This window comes from Lepidochelys kempii, chromosome 6 (assembly GCF_965140265.1).
Source record: "Lepidochelys kempii isolate rLepKem1 chromosome 6, rLepKem1.hap2, whole genome shotgun sequence".
NCBI classification, from domain to species: domain Eukaryota; kingdom Metazoa; phylum Chordata; order Testudines; family Cheloniidae; genus Lepidochelys; species Lepidochelys kempii.
Window position 1 is genome coordinate 73,435,840 of NC_133261.1, and position 14,877 is coordinate 73,450,716.

At 42.6% G+C, this 14,877-nt stretch overlaps 1 protein-coding gene across 1 annotated transcript in view; it reads right to left on the minus strand.

The window, feature by feature from the left end:
* Positions 1–14,877, minus strand: part of KNL1 (kinetochore scaffold 1) — a 44,137-nt gene that overhangs the window by 9,719 nt on the left and 19,541 nt on the right. The window contains exons 11-18 of the mRNA XM_073348768.1: positions 13,250–13,397; positions 12,030–12,097; positions 11,789–11,887; positions 9,411–9,526; positions 7,158–7,248; positions 2,719–2,835; positions 1,826–1,913; positions 366–446 (exon numbers count right to left, since the gene is read on the minus strand). Coding sequence (XP_073204869.1) covers positions 366–446; positions 1,826–1,913; positions 2,719–2,835; positions 7,158–7,248; positions 9,411–9,526; positions 11,789–11,887; positions 12,030–12,097; positions 13,250–13,397 — 808 coding nt within the window. The remainder of the gene's footprint in view (positions 1–365; positions 447–1,825; positions 1,914–2,718; positions 2,836–7,157; positions 7,249–9,410; positions 9,527–11,788; positions 11,888–12,029; positions 12,098–13,249; positions 13,398–14,877) is intronic.

A 14,877-nucleotide genomic window follows, 5' to 3' on the forward strand; every position in this document is an offset into this window, starting at 1 on the left:
CTGTGCAGCCCTGGTTCTCAACATCAGGAGAGACCCCAGAGTGATGGTAATTACCCTTTCTAGGATGTCAGTAGAAATGGGCAATTATTCAGCACTTGTAGAACAATGCACTATAGCCAGCCCATGTTCTTTTCAGCTCATTGTATTCCAAGTTCTGATTTTCCAGAAAAAAGACAAAATGCAGAAAGGATGGTTTTTGTGGATAGCCATCTCCCAACCCAGTGAAGACAACTGTGGTGGTAAGATGCCCACCGTCAGTGTTTGCTTTCACACTAGCCTGGAGGTAGATATCCCCTACTCTGGATCACAAACCTTTCCATCCCCAGAGTTCATTAATGGAAATACACCTCAGCTGGCCCCATTACCTTTCTCAGAGTTTCTCACTTTGGACTCCCACTCTGACACTGGATCACTGATATCTGCTTCACATTCTTCCAACTTAGTAACTAAAGGAAAGAAGCGTTAGAAGCCATTCTCTACCTACCACACTATTCTGAAGCACAGCAGTGACTTCTGCAGGAATTCAGCCTCTCTTTGTATCAGTCAGTCAGGCTCAATGTTTAGGTTTCAGTTGTCTTCAGCTATTATAACAATGAGCTGCAGTTTTACTTTGTCAAAAATGACAATATGGACACATGTGACAAGAAGCCTGTAGTTCTAGAGTTTACACAGAAAATTTCAGGTAGCAGTGGATGGTGGGTAAAAATCTTATTTGTGCTATATCCCATTATAGCAATTTTGAAACTCATGGTGCACATTTGTCTTGAGCACTGAAATATATTAGGAAAAAAAAATCAAACTGGTCACTTAGTCTCCACGTCCTACTTACAAGGTCCCCTTAAGCCAAATCTACAATCACAGGCCTATCCAACCAGCCTCGTATAGACAAGTTACTCACAGTACAGGACTTGTAATGCTCCAACACCCCTTTGCTAGTTTCTACTTGTAAGTGATCATTTGAATAGTACAGGGGTGGGCAAACTTTTTGACCCAAGGGCCAAATCAGGGTTGGGAAACTGTATGGAGGGCCGGGTAGGAAAGGCTTTGCCTCCCCAAACAGCCTAGCCCCCGCCCCCTATCCGCCCACTCCCACTTCTCACCCCCTGCCTGCGCCCTCAGATCCCCCGACCCATCCAACCCCCCCAGGAAGCTGCCCCAACTGCCCCCCCCAGACCCCAGCCCCTATCCAACCCCCCCTGCTCCCTGTCCCCTGACTGCCCCAACCCCTATCCACACCCCTGCTCCCTGACAGGCCCCCCCGAGACTCCCACGCCTATCCAACTTCCCATGTTCCCTGTCCTCTGACCACCCCCTCCCAGAATCTCTACCCCATCCAACCACCTCCTGCTCCCTGACTGCCCCGACCCCTATCTACCCCCCACCCCCTGAGAGGCCCCCCTGGGACTCCGTCTATCCAATCGCTCCCTGCTCCCTGTCCTCTGACCGCCCCACCCCAGAACCTCCGCCCCATCCAACCACCCCATTCCCTGTCCCTGGAAACCCCCTGCCCCTTATCCAACCCCCAACCACCTCCTTACCATGCCACTCGGAGAGGCAGGACTGACTTATTGGAAAGCCTGGGAGGTGGGCAGGCACAAGCCACGCTGCCCGCGTGGCTGCTGGAAAGGGGGGACAGCAGGGGCAGGGCCAGGAGCTAGCCTCCCCCCCTGGGAGCTCAAGGGCTGGGCAGGACGGTCCCGTGGGCCAGATGTGGCCCGCGGGCCGTAGTTTGACCACCTCTGGAATAGTAACTCTTCCAGAGAAGTTAAGAGGTGTTTATACTCCAGTAAATGAAAATTCTTGAACTAGGATCTGAAACACTTACTTGTTTCCAGAGCAAAAAGACAACTATCCATCTCCCTGAGGAATTCATCCATTTTTGCTATTCTTGACTGTAGTTTCTCCCATTGGATCTAAGAGTAAAATTGAACAATTATGTTTCATTTTTGTTTGGTAATATATTTTCACATAAATCTATGGCTGTATTTAAATAATAGTTCTGGTTTTCTAGGACTCTCACACTGATCTCTGCTTGCTAGGAAATGGACCAGTGAAGCCAATGCAGTCTATCATACTTTGACCTAAAACCAGATAGACAGCAGTTAAGGCAATCACAGGATTTCAGATGACACCAGAGCTGCTTTGCCATAATCTTTCAATCACTTTTCTCAGGAAGAAGAGAGATGATGCAGGGTGCTAACTGAGAAGATAGTTTTTTGAGCAAATGCTAACCTGTTTGACCCTTCAAGAAATAAGCAAATTCGGAGATGTCCTTCACAATGGGACAAATGCTCCATTTATTTCTCTCACTGGTGGCCTATGCTGATATCCCCACTCTCATTACTTGTAGTGCAATATGATCACACCATAAGAAGATAGCAGTGCCCATGTCATTGCTACTCTCCCCCTCCCCTTTTGTACTTTGCAGTGTGTAGCATCCACAGGTCTGAATCAGGAGCAAGGTCCCCACTGTGTAAGTGCATAGAAAGATATTGCCCCTGCCCTAACGTGTTCACAATCAAATTTAAAATAAGATTCCACAATATGAGGGAATAAGTAGGAGATTAACAGTAGTAGAATGCATATTTACATAGGATAGTTATGTGCATGATTTGATAGTCCCAACTCACCTTACACATTTTAAATATAAATGAAATAAATAAATCAGGAATCCCTAATGGCTCTCTACCACCCTCTTCCCTTCTCCAACCCTAATACCTGTGTGTTCTGCACCAAATGATCATACAATTTCACTTTCCCCTTGTGAGCCAGGACTTTACTCTTCTTGGTGAAACAGGATTTCATTTTATTCAACTCTGTTCCAAAGTTCTTCAGCTGCAATGGATGGGAAGAACAATAGGCAAGGTGAATTAGAAAGTTACATAAAGTTAGTCTTTGGGACTGATTCAACTGTCTAGTAGCAGCATATGAAAGTCACAAGTAGAGCCCAGCAAATCTGCGGATATCCATGGACCATGTTTGCGGATCACAGATGAACGCGGATCCAAGTTTTATATCTAGAGTCCTGCAAATCTGCAGATATCCTTGTGAAACTGCATTCCATATTCACCATAGTGATATGATGATGATATGAGTATGATGCATCTTGTACAAAATATGTCATGAGGTGTGAATGGAAAAGTTATGGTTTGCTGCATATGATTATCCTATATGTATGCATGTATCATTTTTGTATCTGGAGTTATGAATATTTGACTATGCATCTGTATTTCAAATGTGCTTTCTCTTGGGTAACTCCCATAAGGTAATTTACATCCAGTCTAGGTGGCATATTGTGATGGGTCTATTCAAGGTAAGGGCCCATCAACGAAAACAATGGGCCATGGGAAAAGCTTAGCCTCACCTGATGAGTTTTCCTGTGGACACTTGAGCCAATATATAGGTAATGGCTGCTATGACTCATCGAAGCACGCAAGGGCACATGACTAGGTCATGTGATATTAAACTCCATCCTGTGTCAGTATTTTTCCACTAACTGTGGTGGGGCTTTGCTTGGAGCAATGAAGTCCCCTCCACATGGAGGAAGCTATAAAAGGGGGGAAAATGACACCACCACTGGCCTCACTCCCCCTACAACACATCACCTGGAAACACCTTAGGAACAAAGACTGATCTGAGGAAGAGGGTCCCAGGCGAGAAAGAACAAAACACTGCCTGTGTATGGAAGATTGGTGGACTACTGGTACCATCAGGGTAAAACACTGCTTATTTCAAATCCTGTCTAGTTTATAAAATTTAGATTGTAATTTTATTTATTTCTTAGGTAACCAACTTTGATCTGTACACTATTACTTATAATCACTTAAAATATTTCTGTAGATAATAAATTTGTTTTATATTTTTACTAAAACAGTGTGGTGTTTGAAGTGCAAAGGTAAATCTGCTCAGGAACAGGGGCTGGTGCATTGTCCTCTCCACATTGAGTGAGGGGTGGACAGGGAAATAAACTTACACTGGTCAGGCTTTTGACCAGTGCAAGCTGGTACAGCTCTGGGGTCCTAGGCTGTGGAGTTGGGAGGGAGGGGGGCGAAGCTGGCTGGAGCCTCCCTATTCTTGGTTCATGACTGGCTAGGAGAAGCATTCATGTAACTGCAGCTTGGGGTGTCCCAGCTTGTGTATGGCTGTGTAAGAATAAGGCCTGGAGAGGATTGCAGCTTGTCACGGCCTCACAATGTGAGAGGGGCCCAGGCTGGTATGCCAGAGGTCTCAGCGGTACCCCAGTTCCAGGCTGCACCCCAAGGAAGTCCATCACAATCCTCTTTGGGACAGGGCCCACGTTTGTGGATCAGATGCAGATAAAAATTTTGTATCCACACAGGGTGCTACACACTAGGAATCAAACATTTGGGTCAGGAAGTTCCATAATGATAATCAGGCTCAATACAATTTAGTACTTTATCCTTTGCACAGACTTAGCAAATTGGAAATCCCTTATTCAAAAGGTAGAGTAGCACAAAGTATCTAAACACCAATAGCATTGGACACTTATGTCCAATAACCAGAGAAGAGGAGCTTTCAGAACATAAAAGGAGTGATATGTATTTTTTTTTGCCTTACTGTATATCCTCGTTCATTAGCCCGTTCGTTTCTAAGCCGACACCCCTCCTCCCCAAGATGGAAAGGTAAAAATAGTAAAAACTGTATGACCCTTTCATAAGCCGACCTTATATTTCAGGGGTTGGCAAACTTTGGCTCCTGGCCCGTCAGGGTAAGCCGCTGGCGGGTTGGGACGTTTTGTTTATCTGGAGCATTCACAGGCACAAAGCCCCTCAGCTCCTTGTGGCTGCGGTTCACCGTTCAAGCTCCCGTTGGCTGGGAACAGCGAACCGTGGCCACAGGGAGCTGAGGGGCTCCATGCCTGTGAACGCTTCAGGTAAACAAAACGACCATGTATTAGATATTCAATTCAATGATTTCATAGAGTTTAAAATCATCAAATTTTGGTGTAGACCCATTTATAACCTGACCCCCACTCTTTGATGCAATACTTTTTTACCAAAAGTATTCGGCTTATGAATGAGTATATACGGTAAACACTCTGAAATTTGTTGCCCTGGTTATTTGAGACACTTAGCAAAACTCTACAATATATATATATGGTATTGCCATACTGAATTACATTTGTGGTTCATCTAGTCCAATATCTTGGCTCCAACAGTGGCCAGCTCTAGAAGCTTCAGGGGAGGGTGAAAGACACACACCAGCCACACTCTAGACATGCAGATACATTACAATCTACCTCCACATGAAGGTTTCATTCTAATCCCTAATAGAGATTGGTTTAGTATCTCTTGCAACATTTGTTAGCATTAGCTATAACAAATATCCAAAAGTTGTTATCCATAATGTCCAACCCATCTCTGAATCCTGCTAAGGTCTTGGCCTCAATGACATAATCCTATGACAATGAGTTCCACAGTTTAATTATGAATCGCGTGATAAAGTATTTCTTTATCACTTTTGATTTTACCATGTTCCAGTTTCATTGAATGTCCCCTTGTTCTTGTATTGAGACATTGAAGCTCCTGATCTACTTTCTCAATACTATTAATTATTTTGTATACTTTTATTTGTCCCCTTTTTTTTCAGATCCAAATGTTTTCAATTTCTTCATATAAGAATTTTTCCATGTCCCTAATCATTTTCATTGTCTTTCTCCAAACCCTTGCCAACTCTAATACCCCTTTCTGAGATGGAGTGACCAATGCTGCATACAGCATTCTAGATGGGAGGCAGCCCACTGATTTATATAATGGCATAATTTTTTCTGTATTATCCATAACTAAGGCTACGTTTTAGTCATGGGTATTTTCAGTAAAAGTCATGGACAGGTCACAGGCAGTAAACTTGGGCCAGGGGGCCATGGGTGCTGAGGGAGCGGGTGGCCCAGGACCCCTGCTGGTGGTTGGGGGCGGGGGAAGGAGACTCAAGTGGCAGCACATGGCCTGGGACCCCTGCTGGTGCTGGGGGAGGGGAGGGGCTGGAAGGGCTTCCTACCCCTTACTAGGCTCCCTACTCAGTCCTAGGAGCTACAGGAACATGCCAGTGGGAGCCGGGGAGCCCCTCCCCAAGGTAAGCGCCGCCCTGCACCTCAATCCCCTCCCACAGCCCTGAGCCCCCTCCCACACACCCAAACTGCTGCTGCTGGCGCAGGGGCTGCCTGGCTCAAGCAGCCTCTGAGCCAGCACAGACCGCTGCAGAAGTCACGGAGGTCATGGAAACTCACGGAATCCGTGACTTCCATGACCTCTGTGACAGACAGACAGCCTTATCCATAACATTCGTTACGCATCCTAACATCTTGTTTGCTCTTCTGACTGTAGGAGTGCACTGAGCAGAATTCTTCATTGCATGGTGTACAGTGACATGCCGATCCTTTTCCTGAGTTGATGAATTAATTTAGAATCCAGAAAGGTGTATGAGTAGTTCAAATTTTTCCATCCAACATTCATTACTTTGCATTTGTCAACACTGGTCATCATCTGCCATTGTGTAGTCAATTCTCCTAGCTTGGTTAGGTCCCTCTGAAATTCCTAAGTCTTCTCTGAACTCAACTAAGCCAAATAACTTTGTATCACCCTCAAACTGAAGATTGAAACTAGACAAATTCAGACTAGAAATATGGGGTAAAACAGTTGTTAAACAATTAAACAGTAAAAAACAATGTTAAACAGTAAAAAAGTTGTTAAAACAATTTACCAAGGATCCTGTGGATTCTCCATCGCTGACAATTTTAAAATTAAGATTGGATATTTTTCTAAAACTATACTCTCGGGATTATTTTGGGGAAGTTCTACAGCCTGTGTTATACAAGAAGTGAGACATGATAATCCAAATGGTCCCTTCTGGCCTGAGAACCTATGAAATTTTGCTACCTTACAACTCACTCCCCTTTTCCAGATTGTTAATATACTAAAGCACAAGACTTAATATACAATTCTTAGCTATTCTGCTGTTAACTTTTTGTCATGATGAAAATCAATCATTGTTGATTCCAGCTCTTTATTTCCTGTCTCCTAGCCAGTTTTGGATCTATAATAACAATTTGCCTTTTGTCCCACAATTAGTGAGTCATGTCCAGTCACCATTCAAGTTTTTATAACTGCATGCAATAAGACTGTAACAGTTGGTATTACCTCTTTGTCAGAGAAGGTCCTCATCACCTCCCAGAGGCTCTTATTCACATCCACCAAAAGTTTATCCTGGACTCCTGCACATAACTTTAAACTGAAATATGAAAAAAGGTCAGAGAACGGTCTTGTTATAAGCCAGCACACAAGAGGTTATGCATTTTATGCAAATCTACTACACTGAGTTTTAACTAAGCATGGAGATGTAAGTATTTTTTTTAAGTAGGACTCAGTGCCTTTGACTAACTTGTCAGACCTGACTCCTTCACTACCCTTTCACTATCTTTTGGATATTACCCCTCTTTTGATTAAAAATTCCTAACAGACCACATTGTGAAGGAGGTAGTCTTCGCAGAATATTTAATCTCCTCAATTTCTTTACACTTAATTATGTTATTCTTTAATCCCAGTTACAAAATTACAGGTCAACAAACTCCAGAAGCGTGAATTTATGTAGAATAAATGGGCATAATCTCTTTTTGTTGTCCAGGGAATTAAATGCATGAAGACTGCTATATCAGAATGAAAGTAGAACTGTTGGTTTCTAACTGCTGTATAGCTGCTTTATTCTTAAAGAAGCATTTCCGACCCAATTCAGCGCTCCATTTGTACTATTGTGGCTATGTGAATAGTATGGGTACTGTGGGTACAGCTTAAGTGTGGTTCCTATATTTATAGGAAAAACTCCTCAGAAGTAAAACTAACTGGACTGACTGATCTCCGAGGTTTATATTCATACTCCTCTTGCTCAAGGTTAATGTACGGCTGCTGGGAGAGTTAGTGAGTAGCTGCAGGTAACATCCTCAGTATGCTGTCGTCATTCAATTTATTTCCATATCTGGCTGGCTGGTTCAGTGCAGTGACTTATTTGGTGTCTAAGATTGGGGCATGGATGAGATCAAGGTGACTAAAGATGAAATCCTGACCCCACTCAAGTCAATGGAGTTTTGCCTTTGACTTCAGTGGAGCCAAGATTTCATCCATAATTTTTACAGGATAAGTAAGGCACCCAGAAGTAATTCCCAATATATCAGAACCTACGCCAATTAACAGGATAAACCTACAGTTTTATTCACAACTTGGAGATTTTGTTGGATATCCATGTAAAAATTTACCAAAAGTGTTTTTTTATTTTTATCCTCGGCCTGGGGCATAAAGGCTGTACCATTTTTTTTTTTTTTTAATATGGACCATGCTATGGTTATCAAGTCTTGTCACCTTGAAGCTGGATTATTGCAATGAAATCTAGAAATTCAAGTAATCTGAAAATTGCAGCTTGCTTTCATGCTGAAAGCACATTAAACATCTGCTGCTCGGATATCTCCATTGGTTACTAGCTGTGTTCCAGGTGAAGTTTAAGGTGGTGTTTTTGAGCTATAAATTCCCAAGTGGCTTTTTCCTTGATTACTTGAGAGACTGCCTCTTCCTGTGAGATACTGTGTTAGATTATCCATGACAATAAAGCTAACAGTCCATTGGTTTAAACAAGAGGCAACCTGGAATTTATTTCCATCTCAAATCTGCACAAGCCCAGATTTGATGACCTACAGAATATGATGCAAAGCTCATGTTTTCCCCAGCTGTCTTTTTTTTTTTTTTTTTTTTAGGGAAGGCTGAGCATGCAGGGAAGAGTTGTTCAGGGAACAAAGGAGGAGGAAATGGAATTGGTGTTATGGTTGTTAAGGTTTTAGGATGGCTTTTACATTCTATTTCCTATATTTTGTTTTAGCAGTTTAACTGCAGTGTGACTAAAGAATCAGATACTAGAATCAATCATGAACAGGAAAACTTAAGTCTCTGGGATATCGTACGGTCTGTATTTTAAATTTGATAAATTCTGGAGAATTAGAACAGATAATGGCAGATTATAATCCACCATGATCTTTCTTCTGTTTGCTATCTTCTATCGGCTTTGATAAAAATGTTTACTTCTGCTAACATTAAGTTACATTTACAGGTCAGAGGAGATAAAGAACAAATTAAATCACTGTTGGCAGATTTGTCTCTACCCACCTCCACACCCACAAGTCCTACCAAGACTTTCCCACATTCAGCTTTAACCCATAGGTTTAAATGATACTTGTTTAAAATTAAACAGGCTTACTACAGTCTTGAACTTTTTTCCACCTGTCCATTGGAAAATAATGGAATTATTCCCTTCAGGCCATCCTGCATATAGCCAAATCTAAGATGATGGGTTAACAAACAAAAAAACTAACATTCCCTGTGAATGACAAAAAAAAACAACCCCTCTCTTACTCTTCTATCATCTGAGAGAGAACCTGGCAATCTTCTTCATAAATCTGCAGCTTGGGGCGATAAATGTACTGGCTGAAAATCAGGTCTTCTGGAGTAGGAGCTGTGTTTACTGCATACTAGAGAGGGAAATAGGAATGAAACTGAAAAATCCAAGAGTGCATTTCAGAAACACCAACTTCAAGTCAAATCCACATCCAGAAATTAGTTCCAGGATCAAGGTAGTTATTTAGCGGAAATTTTATTGGAGAGAAAGTTCCTATGGCTGGCAGCATGGCCTAGTGGAAAGGGCACAGCACGAGGAGTTAGAAGTGCTGAGTTATATTCCATCCTGTACCAAATTTACCATGCATCTTAAGGTAAGTCACATCACTTCTATACCTCAAATTTACTCACCTTTGTGAAGCACTTTGAGATCTAGGGATGAAGCATGCTACATGAGTGCCAAGTATTATTTTTATTCTTAAAGGCCAGTCCTAGAGTATCTGTAGACAGGTTACAGTTCAGGAAAACTGGTAGAGTAAAACATGAAGGCTACAATTTTCAAAAGCACCCATGTGACTTAGAAGACCAAGTCCAACTGACTTTCAATCAGACTCCTAAGTGCTTAAGTCCCTGGATGCTTTTGAAAATTTTATTCATAGACAAGAATTTACGTAGGCTGTTCTAACTTGACGCAAGGATGGATGAAGGAAGCTTTTGGTTTTGTTGACTGTTCATTCACTAGTAAAATGGCTAGAGTCTGCAAATCCATGTATAACCGCTTTATATCAGCGGAGATACGCATCTGTGGATGCAGATATCCACGGTCCATTTTTGTGGATTGGATGCAGATACAAATTTTGTATCCATGCAGAGCTCTAAATATAGGATCTCAAAGGCAGGGAAGCAGCTGTCTTCAGCTCATAGCCTATGAGGCTACTTCCACATCTTCCAGACCCTATATTCCCTCTCCCAACATGTACAGAGAAAAGGGAGGTGATAGATCAAGACAGGTAGCAAAATCGCCCATGCTCCTATTGCCACAGTTTAAGAAGCCAAACAATTTAGGAAACCTCTCCCAACATCATTGTCATATCAGATCAATTGGGGAGGGAGGCAGCTACTTCTGCAAATTAAGTCAGGAAGCCATATTGACTTACTTTGCAGAAGCAGCTGCTTCCCTCTCCAACTGACCTGATACAGCACAAATTAAGCACTGGCTAGGCAGCTGAAGAACAACTTCACCCCCATCTGTGCCCGTAACCCCTGCACCAACCTCCAACACTCCTAACCCTTGCACCAACCTCCTGCACCCCTAACCCCTGCACTGTGCCCCCTTTACCCCTAACCCTTGCACCCCCTCCTGCGCCCATCTGGGGAAACTGATCTGGAGTCATGGAGCACCTGCTATCATTGCTCCTCCCCCCACCCCACAGTCCTCTAGGGCAGTGGTCTCCAAACTGGGGTGCGCGAGATTATCCCAGAGGGTGCGCGGCAGCAATAGCGCCGCCGGACGGCGCTCCACAGTTTTTTTTCTTCGGCAGCAGCTCTGCACGTCCACCACTGGTGTTCCCCTCCAGCAGCCCACCTGCAGCTGGTCTTCTGGTCTTCTTCCGTCAGTGGCCCGCCTGCGGCGGGTCACTCGGGGGGTGTGCGAGCCAAGAAGTTTGGAGACCACTGCTCTAGAGGGCTGCGGAGGATGACCTGCCAAAGCACTGGCTGGGCAGCCAGAGAGCACCTTTATCTCCCTCCTATGCCCATCACCCCTGCACTACCCTAACCCTAAGCTACTCCTAAGCTAGACAGAGATTGCTGTTATAAGAAGCTAAATGTTCCCACTTTCCAGGAGTGCTGTGTGCATCATCTCTGGCACAACGAGCAGTTCCTATTGGCACAAGGAAGAAATCAGAAACAGAAATTGGACTATTAGACGAGCCCCAATGTAATTGGACTATTAGACGAGCCATTTTACCAATTAGAAGCTGCACTACAGAATATATTTACAAAGCCAGTTTCAAAGCAGAGTACAGGATATATGCATACAAAAGAACTACTAGTGCACGTTAGAAGGGCCCACACAGATACTTAGTGCGCAGCAGGCTAGCAGGGGTAGATTCACACCCTGGCATGCCACAAACTAAGCGTTCATGTAGATAAGCCCTTCGTGTGTAATAATTCTGAAGCGCTCTGATCTACAGGGCTGGAAAATAAACTGTCCAGATTTATTCAGAAGTAAACTGGGGGAAAGGGAAGGAGGCTGGTTAGTCTGTGGGCCTGGTAACAAAGATCTTTACAACTCAATTTCTTTAACTGTCTTTAGTCAGATTCTATAAAATAATTGAAATAAATACATTTTAAGTGGCAGTGATGAGTATGCGTTTGAGAGGTTAGATACTCACATTGGCTGGAAGATGACTCTGCCGGGGCTTCTGAATTAGAATATGGACCTGGAGAAGTGTAAAAAACTCCCCTACTGTGATAACACCATCCTGAAATTTCTACAGAGTGAATAAAGTGTACACATCAATTATTAGAGTATGCTCATTAGCAAGAGTGCATGCAAAAGAGTATCTAAAGAGAAGACAGGCAATATATCTCTTATTAGGAAAAAAATTAATGGCCTTTTAGATACCTACATACCTCAAATAAATTCTGTTCACAAATACTGTCCATGAGAAGCTGAGTCTCCATCTGACTGCTTCGCTGCACTAGAGAGAAAGGAGATTGCTGCAGTTCAAAAATAAAACTTTATGAAGTCATGACTGTAGGTCCATACCAGTTCAGATTATAAGAACAATTTTCATACAGTTCAGAGTTTGACCTTCACACCATATGAACAATGCTTTTTCTGCCTAAAAAATATGCTTACTCAGAACTTCTCTACACATACGGTACTACAGCGATGCAGATGCACCACTTTAGGGCTTAGTGAAGACACTACCTATGCCAAAGGCAGAGCTTCTCCCATCGGCATAGGTACTCCACTTCCCTGAGAGGCAGTAGTTATGTTGACAGGAGAAGCCCTCCCGTTGACATAGCGCTGTCTACACTGGGAGTTAGGCTGGTATAACTGTGTTGCTCAGGGCTGTGGATTTTCCACACCCCTCAGTAATGTAGTTATACTGATGTAAGTTTACAGTGTAGACAAGGGCTTAGCAGCCAAAGAAATACTGCTGGGGAAATTTGAGGTAATAGGGAAGTTCATTAGTAGTTAATGATATGAAGTTTCTAATGTTTAGAAATATATCCTAATATCATTCGAATATTATTCACATGACTTATTAGGCTGGTGGTGAAAAGGGTTATGGGATCAGAGTTAAGTTGCTTATGAATCTTAAATCCACCTTTCTCAAATTTCAAGGCTGTTTTTGTTTTTAAATTACATTTTAATTTGATTTTCTGTTCAAAGTATATTTCCAACTTTCAAATCTTATTTGTCTGAATAATCAAATGAAATAAACTTAGCTGTATTTTCTTCAGTTCTCTCTGTTATACATTCCATTACTCTCACTTGTATCATCTCAATTGATCTGTGACACCTGAGCCTCTCTATTATGAATACAACCACCATTTCTGGTGAGGACAGAGAAATATTATTGCAGGCCTTCCTTCAACTGGTAACAAGAGTCTGCTTTTTCTAAATCACTTCTTAGGAAAAATGCCATTACAATTTGTACTCATCCACAGAATCGAAGAGCTATCTTAACTGAAAAAGATTAATACATATTACCATACAGCGCTTACATGACATGCAACATCCCCAGAGAAAATAAATGCTGGTAAGAGACCCTTATCTACTGAGCTGATTAAAACCGAAATAAGTTAACAGTTTTAGGTGAATACTGCCAAGAGAGTCTTACTGCTAAGATCTGTGTCAGCTTTAAGAGAATCCAGACTGCTGCTGTTGCTAGAGTTGCTCCTCTCCAGGCTTTTAGCTGATAGACTTGGAGGATTTTCACCCTCATGAGTTTCTACTTGGGTATGAGATAAAATGATACTGGAGGTAGCCTGAAATCAAACAAACATATTTATTAGGACACTTGCTATACAACAGCTACATTGTTACTTTCAATAGCAAATCATGTTTAGCTTCTGCATATTTATATGTAGGGCCCTACCAAATTCACGGTCCATTTGGTTCAATTTCACAATCATATGATTTTAAAAATAATAAATTTCATGCTTTCAGCTATTTAAATCTGAAATTTCATGGTGTTGGAATTATACGAGTCTTGACCCAAAAAGGAAGTGTGTGTGGGGGGTCGCAGTACTGCTACCCTTACTTCTGTGCCTTCAGAGCTGGGCAGCTGAAGAGCAGCGCCTGCTGGCCGGGAGCCCAAATCTGAAGGCAGATCCACTGCCAGCAGCAGCGCAAAAGTAAAGATGGCATGGTATGGTATTGCCACCTTTACTTCTGCGCTGCTGCCTGCAGAGCTGGGCACTCAGTCAGCAGCCACCACTCTCCAGCTGCCCAGCTCTAGAAGGCAACACAGAAGTAAGGTTGGCAATACTGTGACCCCCCTGCAACTCCCTTTTGGATCAGGACCGCCATTTTGAGAAACGCTGGTCTCCCCCATGAAATCTGTATAATATAGGGTAAAAGCACACAAAAGACCAGATTTCATGGTCCATGATGCATTCTTCATGGCCGAGAATTTGGTAGGGCCCTATTTATATATACTAAATAGTAGGGCATCCCACTATAAGGCCATACCAGCCACCTGTCTAACTCCCAGCTCTTCTGGCAGGTGGGACTGCAGTCACCTTTCCAGCTTTTGGACATTCTCACCACTCTTTGTGAAGTAAAAGCCCAGTTCAGTTCCACTCCAGAACATCACTCCTCCAAGGACAACCAGTCAGTTGCCTCTTGTTTTGTATGCAGTTGCTAATGCAAACTTTTGCTGTTTGTCTGCTGTTTCATACCTCCCACCTGCTCTCATTATAGAAATAGTTTAAGGAATTAAAAAATATAATTTTAGAAAAGAGCCAGGCAAAGTTATAAAAATAGAAGTAGGGCAAAGGAATTACAAATAAAGAAATAGAAAAAGCTAAGGGATTAAAAAGAGCCAAACAAAGGCATGACTCATGACTAGTCTATATAACCACATGACCTCACTATTGTTATCCTTGTTCTCCCTATCCCTTCTTCCTGCTGTTTGTCCCTCACTTGTTGAGCCTTATCTCAGCTAAAGCTATTCAGGACAAGGACAATATCTTATTCCTTGTTTTCATTCAAAGTTGCACGGTGGTTTAACTCAAGGTATGATTTTAAACAGATTTAATTAAATCTGTGCAAAACCCTGTGTGGACACCTCCAATTCAATTTAAGACAGGATAAGGAATCAGTTTAAATTAAATCTCTATTACACACAAAGAACATTATTAAGGGTGCAAATTCAGGCACTGAAAAATGCTAGAATTAAGGTTGCCTGTGCATTTGGCAGGGATGAAATTAAATATTCTGCTAGAGAACAGGTCATAATTCTAA